This window comes from Lissotriton helveticus, chromosome 7 (assembly GCF_964261635.1).
Source record: "Lissotriton helveticus chromosome 7, aLisHel1.1, whole genome shotgun sequence".
In the NCBI taxonomy this organism is placed as follows: domain Eukaryota; kingdom Metazoa; phylum Chordata; class Amphibia; order Caudata; family Salamandridae; genus Lissotriton; species Lissotriton helveticus.
In genome coordinates this window covers 781,793,217-781,818,703 of record NC_136068.1, presented here as the reverse complement: position 1 = coordinate 781,818,703, position 25,487 = coordinate 781,793,217, and the positions used below count along the sequence as shown (strand labels likewise).

The following is a 25,487-nucleotide window of genomic DNA, read 5'->3' as shown; positions in this document are numbered from 1 at the left end:
TATATGCATAAAAGTAAAATGGGCACATCACCACAGTACCTGAATGCCCTAGTCCATCCCTACCTTCCAACATGTCATTTTCGATCCTCGACTCAGGCAAAATTTTCAGTCCCTAGGACCAGACGGTCCCGTTTCGGATTCACTACGGAGACAGGACATCTTCCCCCGTGATTAACGCACGGGCTGTCACATCACTAAGTTTTGACTTTGATGGAAACAACGCGGCTTGATTAACACCTTGTACGCTTTCTAATGAGAGGAGCCTATGGGCCCAACTTTGTGTCTAAATCAACGCCAAGCGTGTGGCGCTTTTGGTGTCCCCACCACACAACTTTGTCCTGATGAAGACCCCACAGTAAGGTGGAACTCAACCTACGTGTCAGGGGTCGAAACGTCGACTTTTTTCACCAACTCCTATCCATGAACAACAGAATCAGTGTTACTGTGTTCCGCCGTATGGACTAGGATTGCGATTGTTATTCTATGTGGTTTGTTAATATACCTGTGTGATGTCAACTATGAATACTGTGACCTGAATCTCTGAAACTTTTCACTTATCCCTCACCACAAACCCACTTACCTACCCTACCCCTTTCCCTTTCTTCAGGCACATTGTATATTCAAAATGAAGTGTTTTTGTCACATTGATACTTCAATGAGGATGTGATTAAATAACATCTCTCATTCACCTTCAGAAGTTTTTTCTTGTTTGTTTTTTATTCTTGCTTCATTGTTCAGAATTATTTGTTTTCTCTAAATGTATGTATTGGGACCATTCTCCCGCCAACATTGATTACGCAGGTCCCAGTACTTTTGGGTTTACCCTTCTATGTGACGGTCCCGTATGTGTCGCCGGTCTTTTTCCTATCTGGCCCCCTTACAATAGAAATCACTCCCCACTCCCCTTCGGCATGAAACCAAACATAAGAACTTTCGAAAAAGTCTCAAAACATGGTTATTTAACCAATAATGTTTTCCTCTCTCTGCTTGTTTAGGTCCGATGGCGCCGGGAAACCTCCGGGTAGCTGTGTGCCTTATCAAATTAAATTAATAATAAGAAAAATAAAAGAGAAATACCTGCACATTAACATGGCAGATAACAACGTTGGTGGGAATAGACCTTCAGTTGTTTAGAGAGGTGAAAGGCTCCCAGAAAAAAATTATAAGGATAATGATAAGGAGATCCATGTAGGTTGTGTACAGGACCATTTACAGAAACTGGGCAGCAGGGAAGAAACTATGATTTATTTTAGGCACCGTACCATGATAGGAAGCCATGGAAGGAGTGCGATAGTGCTAGACTGTCTTGGCCACTTAACACAAGTCTTACGCTGAAAAACCCCTATTGTGTCTCCAATTTGTTTTGCATGGTTTTACTGAGACATCCCCCTTTCTGATGTCAAGGACACCATTGTCATCAACTACAGGAGATATTTACTTAGGTGGTTAAGGTCTTACTGATACCCTGAACTTGCAGCTGGTTCGCCAGAAAGCTAAAGCTAAAGAGAAGAAGCCTAGTGAGTTCAAGGGAAAGAAGTTGAGAATAGATCACAAGAAACAAGAGCAAAGGAAGTGGAGAGACAGCAGGAACAAGCATTAGAAGAAAGGAAGAATAAGAAGAGGGAAAAGGAAAGGGAAAAGAAATTCAGGAAAATGAGGGAGGAAGAATTGGGAGTGGGAAAGGACTGCCTTACAGAAGGAACACTCAGTCGAAGTACCTGTCAAGGTTCCAAAAGAAATGGTGCACATATATATGGAAGGTCAAGTTGGAGTGGTTTGTGAGTTCTGAGATTGCTTGGACAGCAAAGGCATTGAATTAGATTATTGGTGTAATGGATGATTCAAATGAGGATGATAGGCAGCAGCGGTTTGATCATAGGGGTGCAGGGGCGTTGACCCTCAACTGCTGCAAGCCACTACGTCCCAGGCTCCGTGTGATAAATTAAATTAGCCTCCTACGCCATACCTCCATTCAATTGTATTTCCTAATGTGGCCGAGGTTTGGAGCTCTCGGTGGGTGGGAAGAGCAGCTGAGACTGAAACTGAGCAGAGCATGTTAGATTGACCGGTATTTTTACTGTGGCTAACCTGACATGCACACTTCAGGCTTCCACATTGAAGGCTATCATGGAGCTGCGTCAGCAAAGGCACATCCCCATCAGTCATCAATAGAGCATTGTGCTTGCAATGCCCTAGCCAATCCAAGCCCTTCTCTTATGCTGCTTAGTATTATATGCAGCATAAGAGCAGTGCTCGGATTGAATGGGTAGCTGAAGCTTATTTTTCCCGACCAGGATTTGAAACTAATTGCGAGGAAGGAGGATTAACCTCAGGACTCGGAATGCTTGCAGTAGAAGAAGATCGTTGAAGTAAGTCTCTTTATTATATTCATCTATGTATATTTCATGGTAATGCCCCACAATTTTTAAAGTCAGCAGCCACCAATGATGATAGGGTTGAAGACTGAAAAATTGTGGTAATAGTTGAGTGGGGTTAAGAACCCACCTCAATAGTAACCATAATCCTCGTCATGGTGAATCCTTAGGGTGATCAAACTAACCTGAGCACAATGCCCTGGTGGCTATGGTATCTAGCAGACAGTCAACTTAGAGGCAACGCATAAAGCATTTTTATTGTACTCAAACAAGAATAAAGTCAAAACACGACATAGAAAAAACCTGAACGAATTTAGAAACAGAGTGCATTTTAATAAATATGATGACACCAAAATGACAAAACCCCAATAAGCAAAATCGGAGTTAATTTTTAAAACAAAAAGTTTAAATGTAAAAATTGCACCAAAAAGTATTAAGTGCTAACCGTGGTCATATGGTTGCACGTGACCTGTAACTATGAGCAAGGCAAGGCCAACCCATGATGAAGCTTGTGACATATTGTTAGCTATGAGGCACAAATACCTGCTAACTCACCAAAACGAGCTTGCATTCATCACATAACATGGTTAGTGGGCAATGCCACACAAATTCCTATTTTGAAATTAATGGAAAAGAAAATGATAGGTCATTGCCCTATCCATTGTAACACAACAACAGATATTTTACAGATATTTTCTTCTGTCTTCGAAGTAATGCATTTATAAAGTTGTTGCTACTAATATAATTCGTAAATGATGCCATTCCCCAAAGGGTAAAGCAATGTGCTGCTCTCTCGAAAACTACAGTTGCATTCAAGTGTTCTTTAGTGTTTTTTCTTTCAACTATACGAACGTATCACTGGATGGAACTTGAGACAATTTGAACATGTGTCCTTCTCTACAGACGGTCACTTGAAAATTCGTTTTGAGGCGATAGAATAAGTACACATGTCATTTAATTTATGAATCTTTAATGATAACTTCAGAAGTAACTTTAATATATTCCCTTATTTCGCGTTCCAGGGCACGATGTAGATGTCTTAAATAATAACAATGTGCTTACGTCTCTTCAAATCCTTCTTTGGTGAAATATTCATGCTTCAGTAGTGCAGATGCTGTCGCCCTATCAGAAGGCTCAATTTGTAAACAAACCTGTAAAAGGATGCAAACGGGTCAGAATCACGTCCATTATTACAACTTGTAATAGATATTTTCAAATAAAGTACCATAATGAAAATAACAAACGAGATATAACATCAAAGTCCAATTAAGCTTTGTCCATGAGAAAGAGCAGTGCTACTGTTGTAGTAATAACACCTGGTTTTGATATAGGTTAAATATTCTCAGTGGGTAACTGTGGGAGAGGCTTACGCTATTTACTCAACTACAGCTTTTTGTGGCTTATTTACAAGCCCCTTGCGCCACCTGTATGTCACTTTTCCCATGTTAAAAATGAAGCAAAAGTAGCACAAGAGGCTTGTAAATAAGCCCCTTTGTCTTTTGTTACATCATATTTGAGCATATCACATCCACCATCTCCGAGGCTCAAACTCAAGAATAAGGGTTCCACTTGATGTGCCTTTTTAGGTCTCTGTAGACAGCTGGAGTGGTTTTAAAAATCTTTTGTTTTTTTGGAATTTGTTTTGAATTACATATCTTTCGTAATGGAGAAAAACAAGAAATAGTACTGGTATGTGGTCTGTTCCTTCAGCCATCAGGTGCTTCCATCCATTACTTGTTAGGTTGTCATCCTAATTTTGGATCGGCGTGCAAAAGTATTTCTTCTTCATAGATAGCAGCCATTTCATTGGTGAATAGATATATTCGCCTGCCTATGTAGTGCTTTCATCAATCACAATGAATGGATTCTTGCATCCATCTACTACAATGCAACTGCACTGCTATCATGACTAGGACTGTACCGCACAGCAGCACACTCTTGCTCCCATTTCAGCCCAGCTGAGTTGCACTACGCAGAAGGATTAGTTACTTACCTGTAATCCTAGTTCTCTTCCAGGTGTATACTCATTAAAGTCATAAGCACTGAATAATCTCCGCCCATGAGCGGGAACCCGGAACACATAATAAAATATGATATATATATATATATATATATATATATCAATAGTACATAGTACTAAACAAATTATACACATATATATGTATAAATCAATAATATGCAGCCCAACATAACCCATAGGCTAATAAAGCCATCATTACATATTTTCCGCAGTATGAGAATAAACTATATAAACAATGCAATAAACAGGCCTGAGCCTAAAAAGCGTTCCAAAATCGGCAAAAAGCCTTTTATTTTCATCAAAGAATCTGTAATAAAAGGCAAATAGCCTAAGAAGGCTGCATACAGAAAAACTATCCCTGTACAGAAAATCAGACTGCCACCTCGCCTTTAAAGCCTCAGAGAATCTGAACACTTTGCCTTTAAGGCCTCCAGGGGAACTCTGTTCCCATCATGCACCACAGGTGACAGTTAGGTCAGTTCTTTTGTACGGTACAGTAAACTTAGCAGGTATCTGCATCCAGAAATACAATATTACTATATTCAAAAAACCATAAAGCTACTGCTCGCCCGGGGAGGCGGGAGGGTGCTTATGACTTTAATGAGTATACCCCTGGAAGAGAACTAGGATTACAGGTAAGTAACTAATCCTTCTCTTCCAGGGGATACTCATTAATAGTCATAAGCACTGAATAGAGTAGCAAGCTCATACCCACAAGACGCGGGCGAACAGAAAAAATAATAACAACAGCTTTAACACACAGATCTTAGCAAGAATTAGCAAATACATTTCTGAGAGATGCTTGTCCAACTTGTGCATCTGCCTGTGTGTCTGAGTCAAGACAATAATGACGAGTAAAAGTATGCACTGAATGCCATGTAGCTGCCTTACAGATTTCTGCCATAGAAAAATTGCTAAGGAGAGCTGTGGTGGAAGCTTTCCCTCTTGTAGAATGCACCTTTGGTCTTCCTAACAAAGACCTATTTGACAACTGAGAAGCTAGAAGAATACAAGAAACAATCCATCTAGAAATGGACCTCTTAGAGGCTGCAGAGCCTGTATTAATAGGACCATAGCTAATGAACAAACGGTCTGACTGTCTCAAAGTCTTTGTTCTGTCCAAGTAAAACTTAAGGACCCTCTTCAGATCTAAGGAGTGAAGAGCCCTTTCAGCAGGACCGGTAGGATTTGGGAAAATTGTAGGCAAGGTTATGGCCTGATTAATATGAAAATCTGACCTTACCTTGGGCAGAAAAGCAGGATGCGTCCTGAGTACCACTCTATTAGAATGAAAAACTGAACGGTTCTTTGCAACACAGAGCCTGGATCTCGCTCACTCTACGAGCAGAAGTAATGGCTACCAGGAACGCTACCTTCCAAGTTAAGTGTTGCAAGGAAGTCTTATGTAAAGGTTCAAAAGGAGCACTCACTAACTTAGTTAACACCACATTAAGCTCCCAAGGTGGAGAAGGTGACCTGACTGGCGGATACACCTTTCTCAAACCTTCCAGAAAATCATTCACTACAGGCATCCTAAAAAAGGAGGTCTGAGTAGGTGATTTTCTGTAGGCTGTGATCGCAGCAAGGTGGACTTTAATAGAATTAAACTGAAGACCAGATCTTGTTAAATATAAGAGATAAGGCAAAATCACCTGTTCCTGACCATGGATAGGATCAAAATCATTACTCTCACATCACAGATAAAATCGTTTCCATTTAAATCCATAGGATTTCCTTGTAGAAGGCCGCTTCGCCTCCTTAAGGATGCGCATACAGTCAGGATTCAACTGCAAGTGTCCATACTGGATGACTTCAGGAGCCATGCTGCCAGGCGTAGGGAGGACAGATTGGGGTGGAACACTCTACCCTTCTGCTTGGACTGAAGATCCGGGCGACACGGCAATCTCCTGTGTGGCACTTCCGACAATTGAATGAGATCTGGAAACCACAATTGGCGTGGCCACTCGGGGCAATCAGAATCATCCTGGAGTTGGTTTTGTACATCCTGTTGATTACTGTTGGTATCAATGGGGTTGGCGGAAAAGCGTACAGTAAGTTCTGACACCAGTCTATCAAAAGGGCATTCCCTTGAGACCCGTTCTGGGGAAACCTGGACGCGAAGACGGGGCATTTTGCGTTTTCCGCGTCTGCGAACAGATCGATATCAGGTGTTCCCCATGCCTGGAAAATACTGTTTGTGACTTCCTGGTAGAGAACCCAATCGTGAGCCTCAACGAAGTCTCTGCTTAGGAAATCTGCCTGCGAGTTGAGGGTTCCCGGCAGATGCACAGCTGTTATCGACAAGTCTCTCGCTAGTAACCAATTCCAGATGGTCTGGGCTTCTATGGACAGAGTCCTGGACCGGGTACCCCCATGCTTGTTTAGATAATACATTGTAGTTGTATTGTATGTTTGCAGAGGAGGGACCGAGCCTGGAATGATGGAAACAGGGACTTGAGGGCTAGATGAACCGCCCGTAGCTCCAGCATGTTAATGTCATAGCCCTTCTCGGAGTCGGACCATAGCCCTTGTACTTGCAGAGGGCCCATATGAGCACCCCAACCCTGGAGTGAAGCGTCTGTGATCAGAGTTTGAACAGGAGGATCTTGATGAAACAGAACTCCTCTCATCAAGTGTGATCTCTTCATCCACCACCTGATGGAGTCCTCGGCGGACTGATGAAGAAGAATTCGATCCTCCCAGCACCCTGTCCCCACTGATCCACTAGACACTGTTGCAGAGGACGCATGTGCAATTTTGCGTTTGGAACTATGAAGATGCACGATGCCATGGATCCCAGAAGAGAATATACTTGACGAACTGTCGGATAAGTGGATTGACGAAGAAGTTGACACTTCGACCTGATTGATAACCACCTCTCCTTAGAAGGACACACGTTTTCACTTTCTGTGTCCAAAAGAGCTCCCAGGTAGTGGATCCGCTGAGTCGGGTTCATAATCGATTTTTTTAAATTGACCTGGAGACCCAACCTGTGCATGAGATGAAGGCATATGGACAGATGATCTTCCAACAGAGTTGGGGACGAACTTTTTAGGAGCCAGTCGTCCAAGTAAGGATAAATGAAAATTCTCTGTTTCCGAAGGAAGGCAGCAACCACCGCCATACACTTGGAAAGCGTTCGGGGAGCTGAACTTAGCCCGAATGGAAGTACTGCATACTGGTAGTGATGAACAGACACTTGAAACCAGAGAAATTTGCGATGCCTTTTGGAGATTGGAACATGAAAATATGCATCCTTCAGGTCGATGGAACACATCCAGTCCCCCTGATGTAACTGGGGGAATATTTGATGGAGCGCTAACATTCAAAACTTCTCCTTTCGAATGAAACTGTTCAACAGTCTCAGATCCAGTATGAGCCTGAATTCTGCTTTGGGACCTTTCTTTTTCACCAGGAAAAAACGGGAGTATGGAACTTGGTTTCGCTGTGGAAGAGGAACTTTCTCTATGGCTTTCTTGCACAGAAGGATGTTTGCTTCTTTTTGCAAAAACTTTAGATTGTGATGAAACATTGTCTTCGGACTGATAACGGGAGGAGGTTTCTTGAATTTGAGGAGGTAGCCATTCTGGATAATGCCGATGACCCACCTGTCCTTTGTTAAGGTTCTCCACTCGTCCAAGTATGATGCAATGCTTCCTCCTACCGGAGTGGACCACGGCTGTGAAGGAAGTTTCTTCTCATTGCTTCTGAGGCTGTTTTGTAGCAGAGGACTGTTGTCTGTTTCCTCCCCTGCCTCGCCCAGGTCTGCGCTGCTGAAACTGAGACCTCTGTTGGTTCTGGCCTTGATTTTGGGAAGACCAGTTTGACGTTTGCCCACGTTGCTGAAATGACCTCTTGTCGTAAGGACGAAAATTAGGACGGCGGAAGTCTTTCTTCTTCTCCAGGACCACTGCCTTCAGAGTGTCCAGCTCCGACTTCATCTTGGTCATCTCATTATCCGCATGAGATCCAAATAATGTCGACCCATTGAAAGGTAGGTTAACTATCTTCCTTTGGGCATCTGGCTTAAGACCCATGAGACGCAGCCAAGCCGACCTTCTGGAGCATATGGCGTGGGCATAACCGTGCGCTGCCAGATCCGCCGAATCCGCAGCCGCACTTATACTTTGATTTGCCACCAATCCACCTTCTTCAACAATCTCCAGGAAATCTTTCTGATCTTCCTTTGGAAGTTTGTCCGCAAACCTTGCCATAGAGTCCCATAACAAGCGATCATAGCGACCCAGCAAAGCCACAGCACTGGCCACTCTCATGACAGAACCAGCTGTGTTACACATCCTTCGGCCCAAGGAATCCATATTTTTACTGTCTTTCTCCGGTGGAGCAGATGAGACAAACGTAGCCGAATGGGCCTTCCTGGCTGCCGCCACTATGAGAGAATCTGGTGGTGGATCTGTGCCGGGAAAAGGGGGTCTTGATCAGGTGCCTTATATTTTTTCGCAATTCTTGAGGGCCCTGATCCCACTGTGGCTGGCGTAAAAAATGTCTTCATTGACAGACGACTTCACCTGAGGCACTGTCATAGTAATGTTGAATTTGCTAGCCCCACGACAAAATACCTCATTGAATGTTCCTAAATCATCCACAGGCGAAACCCTAGAGGGTGGCGTTAATGAGATCGTGGGCGAATAGTCTCTGTAAGAAGACCTTGTTGGAGAGGAAGAAACAGGAGATCTATGTCTTCTCTCAGAGGTAGTAGACCGATGCCTACTGCGCTACCTAGAGCGTGAACGCCTTCGCACTGGAGATCTGGATCTCCTTGGAGACCCACAAGCTGGTGGTCTCGAAGCCTCCATAGCAAGCGGTCTTTGATCAGGTCTTGGATGCATCTTCCAATGACGGATACTCTCTAGCCATCTTGGAGACATGCGTACAGGAGGTGTTTTACGCACCGGAGAGCCCTCCGGGGAAACCTGCACAATCTGTATTCCCATTGAAGAGGAAGAAGCAGATGAAGAAGAACTCGGAATAGAATGAGGAGATCCAGAAGCTGGAGTTTGCACCTCTCTGGGAATCAACTGCCTTTCTCTTGACGCTGATTTCCTTGACATCGAGTCAGAATGCGCCACCACTGAAGAATCTTGGTGTGGAGAGGCTCGACCACTGGAGATCTGTCCACAGATGCCCTTGACTGCAGGCCATGTGACACAGGCCTTGGAGGGTCATCCATTCCCTCGACGCCGACTCAGACCTCGACAAAGACCTATGAGAGGTCCTTGAGGCTGATCTAGAATGCCTCAACGCCGACCGTGAGACAGGTGGCGGAGACCTCGACGTCGACTTCCTCGAACATTTTCTCGACGCCGACCGGACCTTCTCAAGCCTCGGGCCCGAGGCATGCCTCGACGTCGAACTATGTCTCGACTGTGACCTCGATCGTCATCTCTTCTCAGATCTCGACGTTGTACCTTCATCTCTCGACGTCGATCTGAATTTTTCTCTCGACGTCGACCTCACTCTTACTCTCGACGTCGAGCGCTTTCTCTCTCTCGACGTCGAACGCCTTGCTCTCGACGTCGTCCTCACAGCAATCGACACCAGATGTCTCGACGGTGACCTCGATCTCCGCTTCGACGCTGACTTATGCCTCACCGGCGATGTCTTCTACGTCGATGCAGTTTTCTCTGGTCTCGACGTCGACCTAGGTTTCGCCGCCGCACTTACTTTCTTCGACGTCGACGCCTCCTGATGTCGTTTTTTCTTGCTTTTACCTTCAGGAGAAGCAGATCTTCAACGTTTTGAATGAGAAGAGGGCCTTCCAGATGACAATACACTCCTTGCCCCCTTTTCATGACGTCCTTCTCTCTCCATAAGCCCCAAAAGCCGAACCTTTTCCCTTTCCTTCAAAGTTCTGCTGGAAAGCTTGAGGCAATGATAACATTGTTCCACATCATGTGTGGAAGGGAGACAAACCACACAAACAGAATGAGGATCTGTTTTGGACATCTTCTTCCCACAGACAGGAAGGACACTTATAGAATAAAGGTGGCATAACTGACTAAAAAAGTTTTGAAGATTTAGTCAAAAAAGGTCGAAAAACACCACCAATAATCAATACTGTCAAAAAAGACAGGAAAAAAACAAATTCTGACTGAAAACAGTCAAATTCAGCCGAGCTCAAGTTCCAGGTTCCTCACAGAACAAGCCAGAAAAAATAACTGACCTAACTGTCACCTGTGGTGCATGATGGGAACAGAGTTCCCCTGGAGGCCTTAAAGGCAAAGGGCTAGATGTCGGTAACGGCCCAAAATCGGTAAAATCGTCCGTTACCGACCGGTATTGAGAAAAAGAGATGTAGGTGTCAAAAATATACCGAATCGGTAAATATGAATCGGTAAAATACCGATTCTGTATTTTCCGAATACATATTTACCGAATCGGTATTTACCGATACCTTATTTACCGAGTCCTTATTCACCGAATCAGTAAATAAGAAATCGGAAAAAAATGCCCATCGAGATGTAGGAAAGGCAAAAAATACAGAATTCCGTGAAAATCGGTATTTAAGAGTCGGTATTTACCATGGACTGAAAGCAGGTGGTAACCATGTGCAGGGTATAAAAAAGGGCCCAAAATGCAACAGTGTTGCTAAAATGGCGGCACTCTATGTGATTGCGAGGAGGCGAATGCTACAGGCCTGAGGGTATGGCAAATGGAGGAGCAGGTGTACAGGCAGAGGATCACTCTGTTCCAATTGACTGAGCCTGAGATACTACAGAGGTACAGGCTGCACCCCAGAACCATCATGGACTAATAAGGGACCTCCACCCATAGCTGGATCACCCAACAGCCAGGGCCCACGCCATCCCACCCCATGTCCAGGTGCTGTGTAGCTTACACCTGCTGGCCTCTGGGAGCTACCAGAGTGTGATAGCTGCAGTAGGAGGTGTATCCCAGAGCTGCCCTGACGCAGAGAATGGGACATTACATCCGGTTCCCTGACACACCTGCGGAACTTGCAAAAACCAAAACTGATTTTTATGGACTGGCACACTTGCCGCATGTGATAGGCTGCATAGATGGCACCCACATTCCCCTATGCCCACCTGCAGCCACCGAACACATATACAGAAATAGTAAGTCTACGCACTCCATCAATGTGCAGGTGATATGCAATGCTGGCAACATCATCACCGACATAGTGGCCAAATTTCCTGGGAGCACGTACGACTCCTACATTTTCCAGAACAGTGGAATTTACACACGACTAGTTGCTGGAGATTTTGGAGATGGGTATCTGCTAGGTAAATAAGTGTAACACACCCTGTAATGAATGGCAGCTGAATGTGCAATGTGATTGTAACTCATGTACCTCTCATTCCCTCCCAGGTGATAGTGCATATGCCCTGCGTTCCTTTGTGCTCACACCGTACCTCAACCCAACCAACAGAGCCGAAAGGCGATACAATGTGGCACACAGGTCTACTCGCAACGTAGTGGAGCGAACATTTGGACTCCTCAAGAGCAGGTTCCGCTGCCTCCACAAGAGTGGAGGTGCTCGACAGTACACCCCCATCCTGTGTTGCAAGATAATAGTGACCTGTGCCATTTTGCACAATCTTGCTACCAAGGAAGGCACAGAGGTGGAGTTGACACATCACGAGAACATCGATGATGAGCAAGAACATGCAGAGCCCCAGGCAACACGACCAGCAGCACTAGATGGTAGATTGAGACGGACAGAAATTACACATCGATATTTCTAGGTAATGTATGACACATAGACAGGTGTAGTGTTTGACAAGTGTAGTTTAATCTTCACTACATCATCATTGTCACATCGGTAAAGGCTTAAGTATTCAAAGTCAATGTCTCTGACTACTCCTGCTCAGTTGCCGTCACTGTGTGCAGTTAAGTCAATCAGCAGCATAGGTCAGTGCTTATGTCCATGCACCACATTGCTTGATTGTTGAGCCTGGCTTCCAGATTCCCTGCTGGGGCCTGACTCTGCATGGCTGCGCCTGCCGCTCCTGCGCACCTCCGGAACTGGTGTGCTAGAGCCACTCCTGCTGCTTGACCCCTCTGTCTCCTCCACACCCGGGTCACCAGCATTGCCAGTGTTTGTGTTGAGCATCTGCTCCATTGCAGAGGTCACTCTTCCGATGCCCTCTGTCAAGTCTGTGCAGCAGTGCACTACTGCATCCTGCATGGAAATAGAGCGTCTGCACAGTAGTGAGGTACTTGTTGCAAATCTGTTCATGGCCTTTGTTTGTTGGCGCATATACTGTCGATCCCTGGCACGCTGCAGATGATCTCTGTCCAGCTTATCCGACAGTACTCCCATGTATGTGGAGATGTCTGTAATCCCCTTTGCAATTACATCCAGACTTGATGCAATGTGGCCTATGCCCTTGTCCATGTTGGACATTTTACTGTTCATGCAGCGAACCTGCCTATGCATGGCTAACAGTGCTTTGGCCTGCTGGCGCTGTACCTTCACCATTGTGCCCTCCAGGCCACAGAAGATGCTCTCCCCTTCCTGCCCCTCCCCACCCTCATGTGCCCTCCTGCCAAGAACACTGGTGCGCGCAGTGCCTGCTGCTATCGGTGGTCCAGCCCTGTCCGCCACAGGTGCATTCCTGTGGGGGATATCATCCTCATCCTCAGAATCAGAGGTTTGCAGGATCCTCTGAGGGGGCTCCTCATGTCTACTTGCCCCTCCCGGCATGGACACCCTGGACATTGCAATGGGTGTGTTTGACAGGTCTGGAGATCCAAACAACAGAGGTGAAAGTGGGACAGGTGTTGTGGGTCGGTCTGGTGATGAGGCTGCCTGGGTGGTGTCGTTGCCTCCTTCTACCGCGCTGTGACCAGATTTTCTCTTCTCTTTCCCCCCTCTCTTAGGTGCTGGTGCCCTCTCCTCCCTTGGTGATGCTGAACTGTATGAGGACTCTCCTGTGGAATGAAATTGACATAGGGTCAATGTTGTTGTTCATCAGTGTGTAGTTCATAAATAAATAGTCTACACAACTTTGCCCAGTGCACAATGTGTGTTTGGTGATGTGTGTGGCATGCCTTGCAGAGTCATGTGGTGGATGCTTTGCATATATGTATTCATGACTACGCCTACCATGATGCATTGCTGCCACCAAGTCTGAGTTGTTATGCAGTATGATGAATCTACACAGTGGGGTACAGGGTCAGGTTGTGGATAAGGGTACATGCCTCTTACCTTGCTACTTTGTAGCTTTTGCTGTGCTGTCCAGGTCTCCTATCCCATGGATGCATTCTGGCTCCATGGTGGTTTCCACTAGCTCCTCAATCGCTGTCAGCTTAGCTGCTTTGCTCCTGCCACCTCCAGTCTCACCAGCATCCTTTTTCTGGGCTGCAATCTTTTTTTTTGTCACGATGCGCAGGTCATACCACCGCTTTTTTATGTCCTCAATCTCCCGGTGGGTCAAACCAATGGTATTCACTTTGCCCTGTATGGAAATCCAAATGTTCCTCTTCACAGTCTCTGCAACATGAACTGGAACAAGGTAACAGAAGAGCACCTTACCTCCACCCTCAATCACGCTCCCCCTCCTGCCACGCCCGGCATCAACTCTGCAGCCTACAGACTCAAAAGATGGATCACCGCCTGCGCAGACAAGCTCTCTCCCTTTGGAACTCTAACAAACAGCACCTCACAAAAGCCACCTGCTTCACCGACAACCTCAGAGTACCCAGACGCACCTGCAGACGGCTTGAGAAAGTCTGGAGAACCAGCAAAACCCCGAAAGCAAGGACCAGCTACAAGAACGCGATGACAGAATACCACCAACGCATCAGATCCACCAAAAGGAACTTCATCCAGGACAAGATCCTTGTCAACTCCAGCAACTCGAAGGAGCTCTTCAGCACCATACAGGAATTCAGGAGGCACAAAGGTCAGCTGCGGAGTACCCCAAGCTAAGTCGCTCCACCCCACACTCTTCAACATATACATGGCCCCCATCGCCGCCATCATTAGACAGCATGGACTCAGCATAGTGTCCTACACCAACAACACTCAGCTCATCCTCGCCCTTACCAATGGAACCCAACACCACCAGGCTCTGCTTCCAGAAGGAATGAAAGACGTTGCCTCCTCGATGAGCAGCAGCTGCCTGAAGCTCAACTTTGAGAAGATAGAAGTACTCATCCTCGGAAACACTCCCACCGCAATAAAGACCTGAAACAAACTCCCACTCAGCATCAGAAGTTCCCTCACTCTGCATGCTTTCTGGAACAGCCTCAAAGACCTGGCTCTTTGAGTAAGATGTTGCTGCACGATTCCCCCCCCCCCCAAAGCGCCTTGAGACACTCACTGGTGAGTAGTGCGCTTCACAAATCCCAGATTGATTGTTTGATTGATAAACAATGGTAATCGCAATGAAGCTGCCATTCTCAAGAGATGTGACAGTGCAGGCTGAAGCAGATGCCAAAAAGGGCAGGAAAAAGGATATCAATATTGAAGCAGATCTTGGGGCGTGGCTAGCAGCCGTCCACTATGGCCGCCGCCTGAAATTTCTAAAGCCCCCACCGTCATCTCCGACGTCTTTCCTGTGCATACATGCTCGTCCCCACCTCCACAGTGCGTGAAGGAGCCGATTTGGGTGCAACGCACAGGAACTGAGCGCAGACTCTCTGCTACGCCTGGGAGACGGCTGCAAGGACTCGGAGTGCTCCGACCGGCGTTGCGAGAATAATCTTATCACGGGCTTGCCATGCTCATGGTCCTAGCTGGATTCTATCCCTCCGCCCCTTACTGAACGAATATTCTTGGGGAGACTCTGAGAACACTGCAAGTGGGTCCCCCGTAAAACGCCGGAGTGCTACCCAAACCCAGGCGCCCCTGAAATAACTTTGAGACATTCCAAGCCAGCAACTGCCGCATAGCTGTGGGGGTGCGTGAAACAGCGCAAAATCAGACAACTGTTGCTCAGGATAGCACTCCTTAGTATGAGTAGCAGAATCAAACATGCAATTAGGACCCTTAAGAGCCTACACAACCAGCAGAAAAGTGACCAAACACTAACAGAAGAACATCACTGGTCCATTCATGAAAGCGCGCCGCCTGGTGGTCTTGAGTGCGCCACCACTCTGATCCCCAGCCTGTGCGCACACAGAACAACAACCGTTTCCTGTGGTAGGACACCCGAAAGGCCGCAGGTGCATTACCCAAACAGGCAGCGGTGAGTACTACCACTCCAGTTTCTTGACCGCTGCGTGATACGACCCAAAACACATAGCGATGGGGGGTAGGGGTCAGGGTTTCGCACACCAGACCAAATTGGATAATTACACATGCATTAAAAACCAACAGGAAACAATGACCCAACCGTCTACGTTGGCTCCAGATGAGGCCTTGTTGGAAGGGCCAGAAGTAACATTGTAGGATATTCTCTCTACCTTGAATAAGGTGCACACAGCCCTTGACTTTCGTATTGGCACGCTATCGGTAGAACTCTCACTGATCCGAGCAGACTTTAAAAACATGAGGACACGAGTCACGGAAGTGGAAACCACAACGGGGACTTTACATGACGATACCACTGAACTTAAACATCAAGTGCGCCAACTCGAAACTGAAAGTATGATAATGGCTGCTAAACTGGACGATTATGAAGGCCGTTGGTGACAAAGGCACCAGTTCCAAGAGAATAAGGACTACACAACGACCTCTTCCACCTGTTGAACTGTAAAGTCCATAGTCCCATCGGGTTCTGTATCTAATTGGAGACTTCTTTGATAATATTGACCGGAGAATTGAGAAATTACTTCTGGTAACAAGTTACAACCACTGAAGCATATTTACAGATGAAAGGAGGCTACCCCTTTACAAAGGTAACGGGAAATGGGAAATAGGCACTCTGCAATGTTTGGGAGGCGGGTAGTTCTAAGTTCGTCATGCAGGTTGGCAGGGAGGAGGGAGGGACAGGTAACAGTGACTGTTAAATTTTTTCTAGTTTGTTTTTATGGCTCAATTGTATTTCTAAGGCGACTTGCAACTTCACAGTGATGTTTCCATTGAAATCACTGTTAGGGATATCCCGCAGCAATGGCTTAAAGGACACCAATGTCCACACCTACTGCCCCTGATGTTCCCAGGACATGCCCCACATACGCTCTGTCACTGTCGCTCATCTCCTGGAATGTTAATGGCTTGGGAGACAAGCTAAAGAGGGGACTCGTGCTGCAATATCTCAAGCGCAAGGCGCCAGCGGTAGCTTTGATACAAGAGACCCATCTAGTGGGATCGACTTGTAAAGCCCTAGACCGTTGGGGTTTCAAATTTGTGGTACACTCGGAATTCACATCAGGCTCACGGGGGTGGGAATCTTGGTTAAAAAGCACTTCCCTCTGATCATACAACGCACTTACATGGATGACCAAGATCGCTTTGCAGCGGTTTCTTGCAAATGGGAAGGACACACAATCAATTTAGTCACCGTTTACATTCCTCCGGTGCTCCACTCGCTGGATTTTCCAGCACTTGGCAAATTTCTACTCACAATTCCGGAAGGAGAACGAGTAATTGGGGGGGATTTTAACATTACACTGGATGACAATCTGGATCGAACGCCCCCTAGGCTACAACACCGTATTCACACAAACTTTGCTCACTTTTTTGATGCCTTCGGCTTGATAGACACCTGCCGCTTTTTAATTCCTGCACATGTGCCAATACACTTACCACTCCGGTGCTCACAACAGTCTCTCTAGAATCGACTACATACTTACATCAACAGATAGTGTGGGTAGATTCCGAGAGATATAATATCTACCCCGAGGCATCTCTGACCATCCCCCTGTACTTGCTGAATAAGCTGTGCAGATACCAAAACGCCCTTAGATATACCCAATATACCCTGGCAATTTACAAAACCCCAAGATTTGGAAGGGATTGCTTACCTACACAAAATTTATTTCACTGAAAATGAGCCATCAGTGTCCTCTCCTCTGACTCTCTGGGAAGAGTACAAATCTGTCCTATGAGGACAGGCTATATCCTTAAACTCAGGTCATACAAAAAAAAAGCTGTAGGTAATAGAAACCCTAGAACCTGAATTGAATCAACTAGAATCATTGCATTCCCAAGACACCTCCGACACTAACACACATAGGCTACGTACGAAGCAACAAGAATACAAGGAGTAGTTATGGGAGGACGCTAAAACCAGACTCACAGCGGTTCGCCACAGGGCTTATGAGGCAGAGGACAAGGCAGACAAGCTTCTGGCCTGGCTAGACAAATGAACGCGAGTGGATAGATGGGTGCCAGAGCTCTGATTATACGATGGGACACTTACATCAGACCCACAAGGAATAGTAGACGCCTTAGCAGAGCACTACGAGCACATTTATACACTCACGATCAACACTGACTTACAAGATGCGTTCCTATGAGATATGCACTTACCTACACTCACACAATAAGATACCCAATTACTAGAAGCAGACCTAACCACGGACAAACTAACACTCGCTAGGGGAAACTCACAGTCAGGAATAGCCTCAGGTCCTAATGGCATACCCATCGAACATTCCAAGCGGGTGGCTGCTAACTGGCCCCCACCTGTTAAAGATGTATGAAGTTAGCCTGGAAAAGGGAGAACCTGGAGTATATGGCCTGGAGTATAACTTGGTTGTAGTCTGTTCATTCGCTAAATGGGTTGATGCATTTCCCACATGGAGAGCACGTAGGTTTATAGTAGCCAAGTTGCTGTTGAGGGAGTTGATTCGATTTGGCCTCCCAACTTCTGTTGAGGCTGATTGTGGTACCCACTTCAAGAATGGAGTGCTTCAGATAATTTGTACATGTTTTGAGATAAACAAAGGATATTCCCTTGAAAAATATACAGTGAAACAATTTGAAACTCCAAGCAAGTAGTTCAATACATATAATCAACAACAATTATGCAAAACATTTCTTTTGTATTACAATTTATTAAATTACACAATTTATTTAAAATACCAAGTGGACAATAGCACCACTTACACAAATAAAAACAGTTAAAAAAATTAATAAGACAAATGATCAAAATACATTTGCATTTGATCAATTTCCATAAATTGTGTAATTTAATAAATTGTAATACAAAAGAAGTTTTTTGCATAATTGTTGTTGATTTTATGTATTGAACTACTTGCTTGGAGTTTCAAATTGTTTCACTGTATATTTTTCAAGGGAATATCCTTTGTTTATTGGTTGGTTAACCCTACTTCCCTTGATTTTAATTTAAAGGGGTACCTCTCATGATTTCTACATGTTTTGAGATAAAGCAAAGTTTCTACTGTAATATCAATCACAATTCCCTGGTGTGGAGAAGAGAAAGAATAGTGCACTCAAGAATAAACTGACACAAGTCTACGCCTCAACAGTTATGAAATGGCTTCATGCCCTTCCCCTTATATCGATGAATATGAGAAGTACCCCAAATACGAAGTTAGGTTTATCTCCCCCCTGAAATTGTCATGGGAAGAGCAATGCGATTTGCACATGTACCTTCAGCTGCATTTGTTTCAGTAACTGATTGTATAATTCTGGATTAGTGAAAAAGGTATGTCTGCTATGGTAAAATCTGTCCCTCACCAGGCGGATGCAGTCACCGCGAGATTACAGAGACAATCCCAGCTACAGTCTGAACGCAGAGGACCGGATTCTCATCCGTAAACATGTTCTCAAGGGGTGTTCAGATAAAAAGGTGGAGTGGCTCTTACCAAGCTATCCTGACTACCAACATTGCAGTTAAGAGTGCAGGAGTATCTCAATGGATCCATGCTGCACATACAAAGAGAATTAGAGCAGGTAAAATTGTGGAAGAGGCAGAAGAAGGTGATTATCAAGGTGCACAGACTACTGAATGAAGTGATAGTTTGAGTGACAGTACAGGCTACAATTGCATTGTATAGCCAGAGGGGGGTGGAAAACCATTTGGCAAAGAAACTTCTGTAACTGGTGAAGATTAAGAACAAGTTGAAAATCAAAAGCAATATCAAAGGCAACAGTTTCAGGTGAGTATGAGTTCAGATGGAGAACTTAAAACTCCAGATGCCCAGTTTCAAAGAAATCAGAGTGAAAGGCTGTTGTCATGTTTTGCATGCACAGGTGGCAGAAAGAAGAAGGAAGAAGTAGACTCCAATCAAAATAAGCTTGACAAGTTTCTTTAAAAATATATATTTTTATTGATTTTCTGCAACATAATATTATTGGCATCTGCAGTACAACATATTCCAATTTTGACATTATAATAACGGAAGTTGTAATGTCAGTGGCTGGTCCAGCCATTGATGAGGAAGATCCATCTTGTATTCTGTGTTGCCACACATGTCCATAGTAGAGTACCTTTACATACAGTATATACAAGTTGTAAGTACATCAGGAAAATCCTTTCTCAAAACACACATCAATTCCATAATGGGATCACATGTGGGCAGCAATGTAAAATAACATATAAAGGAAAAAAGAACTATAAGTCGATCTCTGCGTGTGGGTACAGAACAGAGTGTACCTGTCAATGTAGCATTTCAGTGGGTGTCACATATGTGAATAGTTGTGCCCGGTGGACAAAACAGTACAGGCGTGTCACGGGAAGGGCGATGTGGGGGAGAGGGGGTGGCAGAAAAAAAGGGGAAGAAGAGTGGGCGGAGCGCACACTGCCTACCTAGGGGGGCCCGTCCCGGCCTGCTTGGTCTCAATGAGGGACAGGTAATCCTTCCATTGGGCTGGACTCTGTCGCCGGGGCGCTAATGCCCCCGAAGTCTGTGCCAGCCGGTTCGGTGATACTAGTGCCCTCTGGAGATCCAGCAGCCACGAGTGCACGTTGGGGCCAGTCTGGGCTTTCCATGACATGGCTATTTTGCGTTTGGCAAGGCATTGGGCTAGGTCTAGGAAATTATTCAGACCTTGACGCAAAGCTGATCGCTTTGTGGTGCCCAGCAAGAAAGGGGTGGGCTGCACTAACAGCTGGGTTTCAGCTGCCTCTGTGAGTATAGTGGCTATATTGTTCCAAAACCTTTGAATGCTTGTGCATGTCCACACCATATGCATGAACCTGGCCCCCGGGTCACGGCATCTGTGGCATCTGTCAACAGTTGTTGAGTACATGCCCCCTAGCCGGTGGGGCGTGACGTACGTGTGGTGTAGGTAATTGAATTGGGTGTATTTCATCCTAGCATTGATTTTGAAACCGTTTTTGGGTGGCCAAGACATTGAGTCCAGTGTTTATCTGAGATAGAGGTTGTCAAATCAGTTTCTCAGTACGCACGTAGGGCTACCAACGCAGGTGAATTATCCAACCTAAAGGAGGTGTATATGGCAATTAATGCATGTCTGCCCCGTCCATGTGTCAGTAACGTCTGCAAGAGATGCAATGTGGGGGGTTCAGCTCGATCATTGCCCCACGTTCGTAGGAAGTGGTGTGTAAGTGGGGCATGTAGGAGAAAGGAGCCTTGTGGTACCCCATAGGTGTCCACTAACTCTTTAAATGTTTGTAGTCGAGTCTGCGTTCATGTCGCCCCATGTGTCCAGCCCCCCTCTCTCCAGGGGCCGAGCTCCAAGCGTCCATGATGGGTAAATGTGCCGGGGGTACTTCCAGTGGTAGGCCTGGTGCATACGGTGCAACCCGGCCCTTGGGAAGCACATATAAGGAGCAACTACATCAAGCCGCCATCATTAGTATGTTGCCATGTTGTTTTTGGGTCAGTGTAGTGGTTCCCAACAACCACTCCAGTATTGTCGGATAATCCCAGGATACGGCCTCCGTTACCAATTCAGTAAGGTTACTCTTACCTAACCATCTCATCGGCCATACCAATTGTGCTGCAGCGTAGTAACGCTCGTAATTCGGAGCTCTCAGACCGCCCTCCGATATTGGTAGATATAATTTGTGTAGAGCCACCCTCGCCCTAAAGTGTCCCCATATAAGTGAGACTAAAAGAGATTCAAGAACATTGAAGAATTTCCGCGGCAAGTGATAGGGGAGTGTGTAAAAGAAGAATAAGAGACGCAGAGAGGGCGCACACGCAGTATGGCCGCACTGATGTGAGGCTCCTGCTGCCTGCGCTCACTATCTAACATTTATCCTGCGATATCACCTCCGAGCCCGTCCAGACACGGCTGGAATACAGAGGACACTTGTGTGCAGCTCCGGTTTAAGTTTGGGCGAGAAAGGACTTTCGGCTCCCAAGCTGCGAGCAATTGAGTGTTTACCCGGGCGAGGGTACGGAGCCTGACTGTTGGCACAGCCAGGGACTACTTTCTACGAGGGGCCGGTGCGGCCACGAGGCGGACAGGCCGCTGGGGGCGGTCTCGTGGGAGCGGACTCTAGACGATTTGAGCGCTGAGGTATGGAGTCGAGCTGAAGCGGATCAGACCTGCCTGGCGTGGACAGCCCCGTATGCCTGCTAACGGGAGCCAGCAGTAACAGCTTTGAGGTGCGGACACCGTGTGGTGCGGAGACCTTCATTGCTCCCGTCTCTGCTGATGCCTGTCTCCCCGGACGAGCACCGAGGGGGAGACGTGCTGTGCAGTCCACTGCGAAGGCACTGGAGAAAGGTACGTGCAGACCCGACCACCCAACAGCAGTGGGTATGTGCACGTCGGAACGGAGCTGAGATAGCGGGAGGCGCGGCCCGACGCAGACGCGACATCGGTGACCCTGCGGGTGTGGCGTAGCGGTCTGCACATCCCGAATTTTGACCGGGACGGGAGGTTACGTGAAAGCGGCGCTAGTACCTTGTGGACCCCTGTTGCTAATTGTCGGCCGTCTCGCCACACGTGATTAAGGGGGTGACGTGCCTCACATTGGATAGCGATCTGCTGGGGCTTGTATTTATGAAGTGGATTGTGACACACTGCTCCACATTTCCTATGAACTGGCTCTCGTTTGGTGCAACTGGCAGCGGATTGGGTGGGGCCTGAGCTGCTCTCTCTTATCGCAGTGCAGGTGTGCGTCTGGCCTATACTAACGAAAGTCGCAGAGACACGCTGACGCAGACATTGGTGGAAGACTGGGGCCTGGCGGAGTGCGAGCTATTTCCCCTCAAGTCGTTGATCTGATCCATCTACACCGGTCACTGGGGATCCATTGGCAGTGGACGTGCGGGGACAGATTCGAGATTGCAGCATACAAACCACGTGCACTCATGGGTCGCCAAGACAATAAGCAACCCAAAATATCCTTTGACTCTGTCCCGGCACAACGGAAGGTGGTACGTACGACGGCGGATAATGGAGGGGCCCGCAGCCCGACAACGGAAGGGGCGGGACCCAGTTCGTGTGCTCCGGACATGCAATTGATCCTCCAAGAAATGAAGCAGGGTTTCGCTACAGTGGTGGATAAAGTGGACCGGTTATCGTCCAGGATGGATGCAATTGCGCAGAAGATGGATGTCCACGAGGAGCGACTCACGGAAGTGGAAAGGCGTGTTTCGGAGACTGATGATGCCACTGCATCCCACGCTACCCGGCTCTCGAGGATGGACAATATCCTGCGAGTAATTGCTGCAAAGAATGAGGAATTGGAGGCGCGCAGCAGACGCAACAACATTCGCGTGGTGGGCGTGCCGGAATCTACCAACACAGGCCGGATGGAGGAGTATGTGGAGAGGATCCTTCAGACGGCAGTAGGGGCGGAGGCCTTCTCCAAACAGTTTATAGTTGAGCGAGCACATCGCTCCCTGGGGCCGCAGCCTAAGCCTGGTGCTCCGCCTCGCCCGATAATCGCGAGGCTCCTCAACTATCGCGACAGAGATATTGCACTGCGTGCCGCTCGGAATGCCCAGAAACTGTCCTGTGACGGAGTTAGCTTCTCAATATACCCGGACTTCACCCCTGTTGTGCAGGAGCAACGGCGCAAGTTTCTTGATGTCAAAAAGAAATTACGCGCGATGCAAATTGATTATGCTCGTCCCCACCGCCACAGTGCGTGAAGGAGCCGATTTGGGTGCAACGCGCTGGAACTGAGCGCAGACTCTCTGCTACGCCTGGGAGACGGCTGCAAGGACTCGGAGTGCTCTGACCGGCGTTGCGAGAATAATCTTATCACGGGCTTGCCATGCTCATGGTCCTAGCTGGATTCTATCCCTCCGCCCCTTACTGAACGAATATTCTTGGGGAGACTCTGAGAACACTGCAAGTGGGTCCCCCGTAAAACGCCGGTGTGCTACCCAAACCCAGGCGCCCCTGAAATAACTTTGAGACATTCCAAGCCAGCAACTGCCGCATAGCTGTGGGGGTGCGTGAAACAGCGCAAAATCAGACAACTGTTGCTCAGGATAGCACTCCTTAGTATGAGTAGCAGAATCAAACATGCAATTAGGACCCTTAAGAGCCTACACAACCAGCAGAAAAGTGACCAAACACTAACAGAAGAACATCACTGGTCCATTCATGAAAGCGCGCCGCCTGGTGGTCTTGAGTGCGCCACCACTCTGATCCCCAGCCTGTGCGCACACAGAACAACAACCGTTTCCTGTGGTAGGACACCCGAAAGGCCGCAGGTGCATTACCCAGACAGGCAGCGGTGAGTACTACCACTCCAGTTTCTTGACCGCTGCGTGATACGACCCAAAACACATAGCGATGGGAGGTAGGGGTCAGGGTTTGCACACCAGACCAAATTGGATAATTACACATGCATTAAAAACCAACAGGAAACAATGACCCAACCGTCTACGTTGGCTCCAGATGAGGCCTTGTTGGAAGGGCCAGAAGTAACATTGTAGGATATACTCTCTACCTTGAATAAGGTGCACACAGCCCTTGACTTTCGTATTGGCACGCTATCGGTAGAACTCTCACTGATCCGAGCAGACTTTAAAAACATGAGGACACGAGTCACGGAAGTGGAAACCACAACGGGGACTTTACATGACGATACCACTGAACTTAAACATCAAGTGCGCCAACTCGAAACTGAAAGTATGATAATGGCTGCTAAACTGGACGATTATGAAGGCCGTTGGTGACAAAGGCACCAGTTCCAAGAGAATAAGGACTACACAACGACCTCTTCCACCTGTTGAACTGTAAAGTCCATAGTCCCATCGGGTTCTGTATCTAATTGGAGACTTCTTTGATAATATTGACCGGAGAATTGAGAAATTACTTCTGGTAACAAGTTACAACCACTGAAGCATATTTACAGATGAAAGGAGGCTACCCCTTTACAAAGGTAACGGGAAATGGGAAATAGGCACTCTGCAATGTTTGGGAGGCGGGTAGTTCTAAGTTCGTCATGCAGGTTGGCAGGGAGGAGGGAGGGACAGGTAACAGTGACTGTTAAATTTTTTCTAGTTTGTTTTTATGGCTCAATTGTATTTCTAAGGCGACTTGCAACTTCACAGTGATGTTTCCATTGAAATCACTGTTAGGGATATCCCGCAGCAATGGCTTAAAGGACACCAATGTCCACACCTACTGCCCCTGATGTTCCCAGGACATGCCCCACATACGCTCTGTCACTGTCGCTCATCTCCTGGAATGTTAATGGCTTGGGAGACAAGCTAAAGAGGGGACTCGTGCTGCAATATCTCAAGCGCAAGGCGCCAGCGGTAGCTTTGATACAAGAGACCCATCTAGTGGGATCGACTTGTAAAGCCCTAGACCGTTGGGGTTTCAAATTTGTGGTACACTCGGAATTCACATCAGGCTCACGGGGGTGGGAATCTTGGTTAAAAAGCACTTCCCTCTGATCATACAACGCACTTACATGGATGACCAAGATCGCTTTGCAGCGGTTTCTTGCAAATGGGAAGGACACACAATCAATTTAGTCACCGTTTACATTCCTCCGGTGCTCCACTCGCTGGATTTTCCAGCACTTGGCAAATTTCTACTCACAATTCCGGAAGGAGAACGAGTAATTGGGGGTGATTTTAACATTACACTGGATGACAATCTGGATCGAACGCCCCCTAGGCTACAACACCGTATTCACACAAACTTTGCTCACTTTTTTGATGCCTTCGGCTTGATAGACACCTGCCGCTTTTTAATTCCTGCACATGTGCCAATACACTTACCACTCCGGTGCTCACAACAGTCTCTCTAGAATCGACTACATACTTACATCAACAGATAGTGTGGGTAGATTCCGAGAGAT

At 46.8% G+C, this 25,487-nt stretch overlaps 1 protein-coding gene across 7 annotated transcripts in view; it reads right to left on the bottom strand.

Moving 5' to 3' along the window:
* Window positions 1-25,487, bottom strand: part of LOC144769184 (uncharacterized) — a 4,448,662-nt gene that overhangs the window by 3,513,399 nt on the left and 909,776 nt on the right. For all 7 annotated transcript variants that reach the window (XR_013598674.1, XR_013598675.1, XM_078653198.1 and 4 more), the window contains one exon: window positions 3,438-3,526. Coding sequence is in view for 5 of the 7 variants with exons in the window: in XM_078653198.1 (XP_078509324.1) it covers window positions 3,438-3,526 (89 nt within the window). In the remaining 2 variants the exon portion in view is untranslated. The remainder of the gene's footprint in view (window positions 1-3,437; window positions 3,527-25,487) is intronic.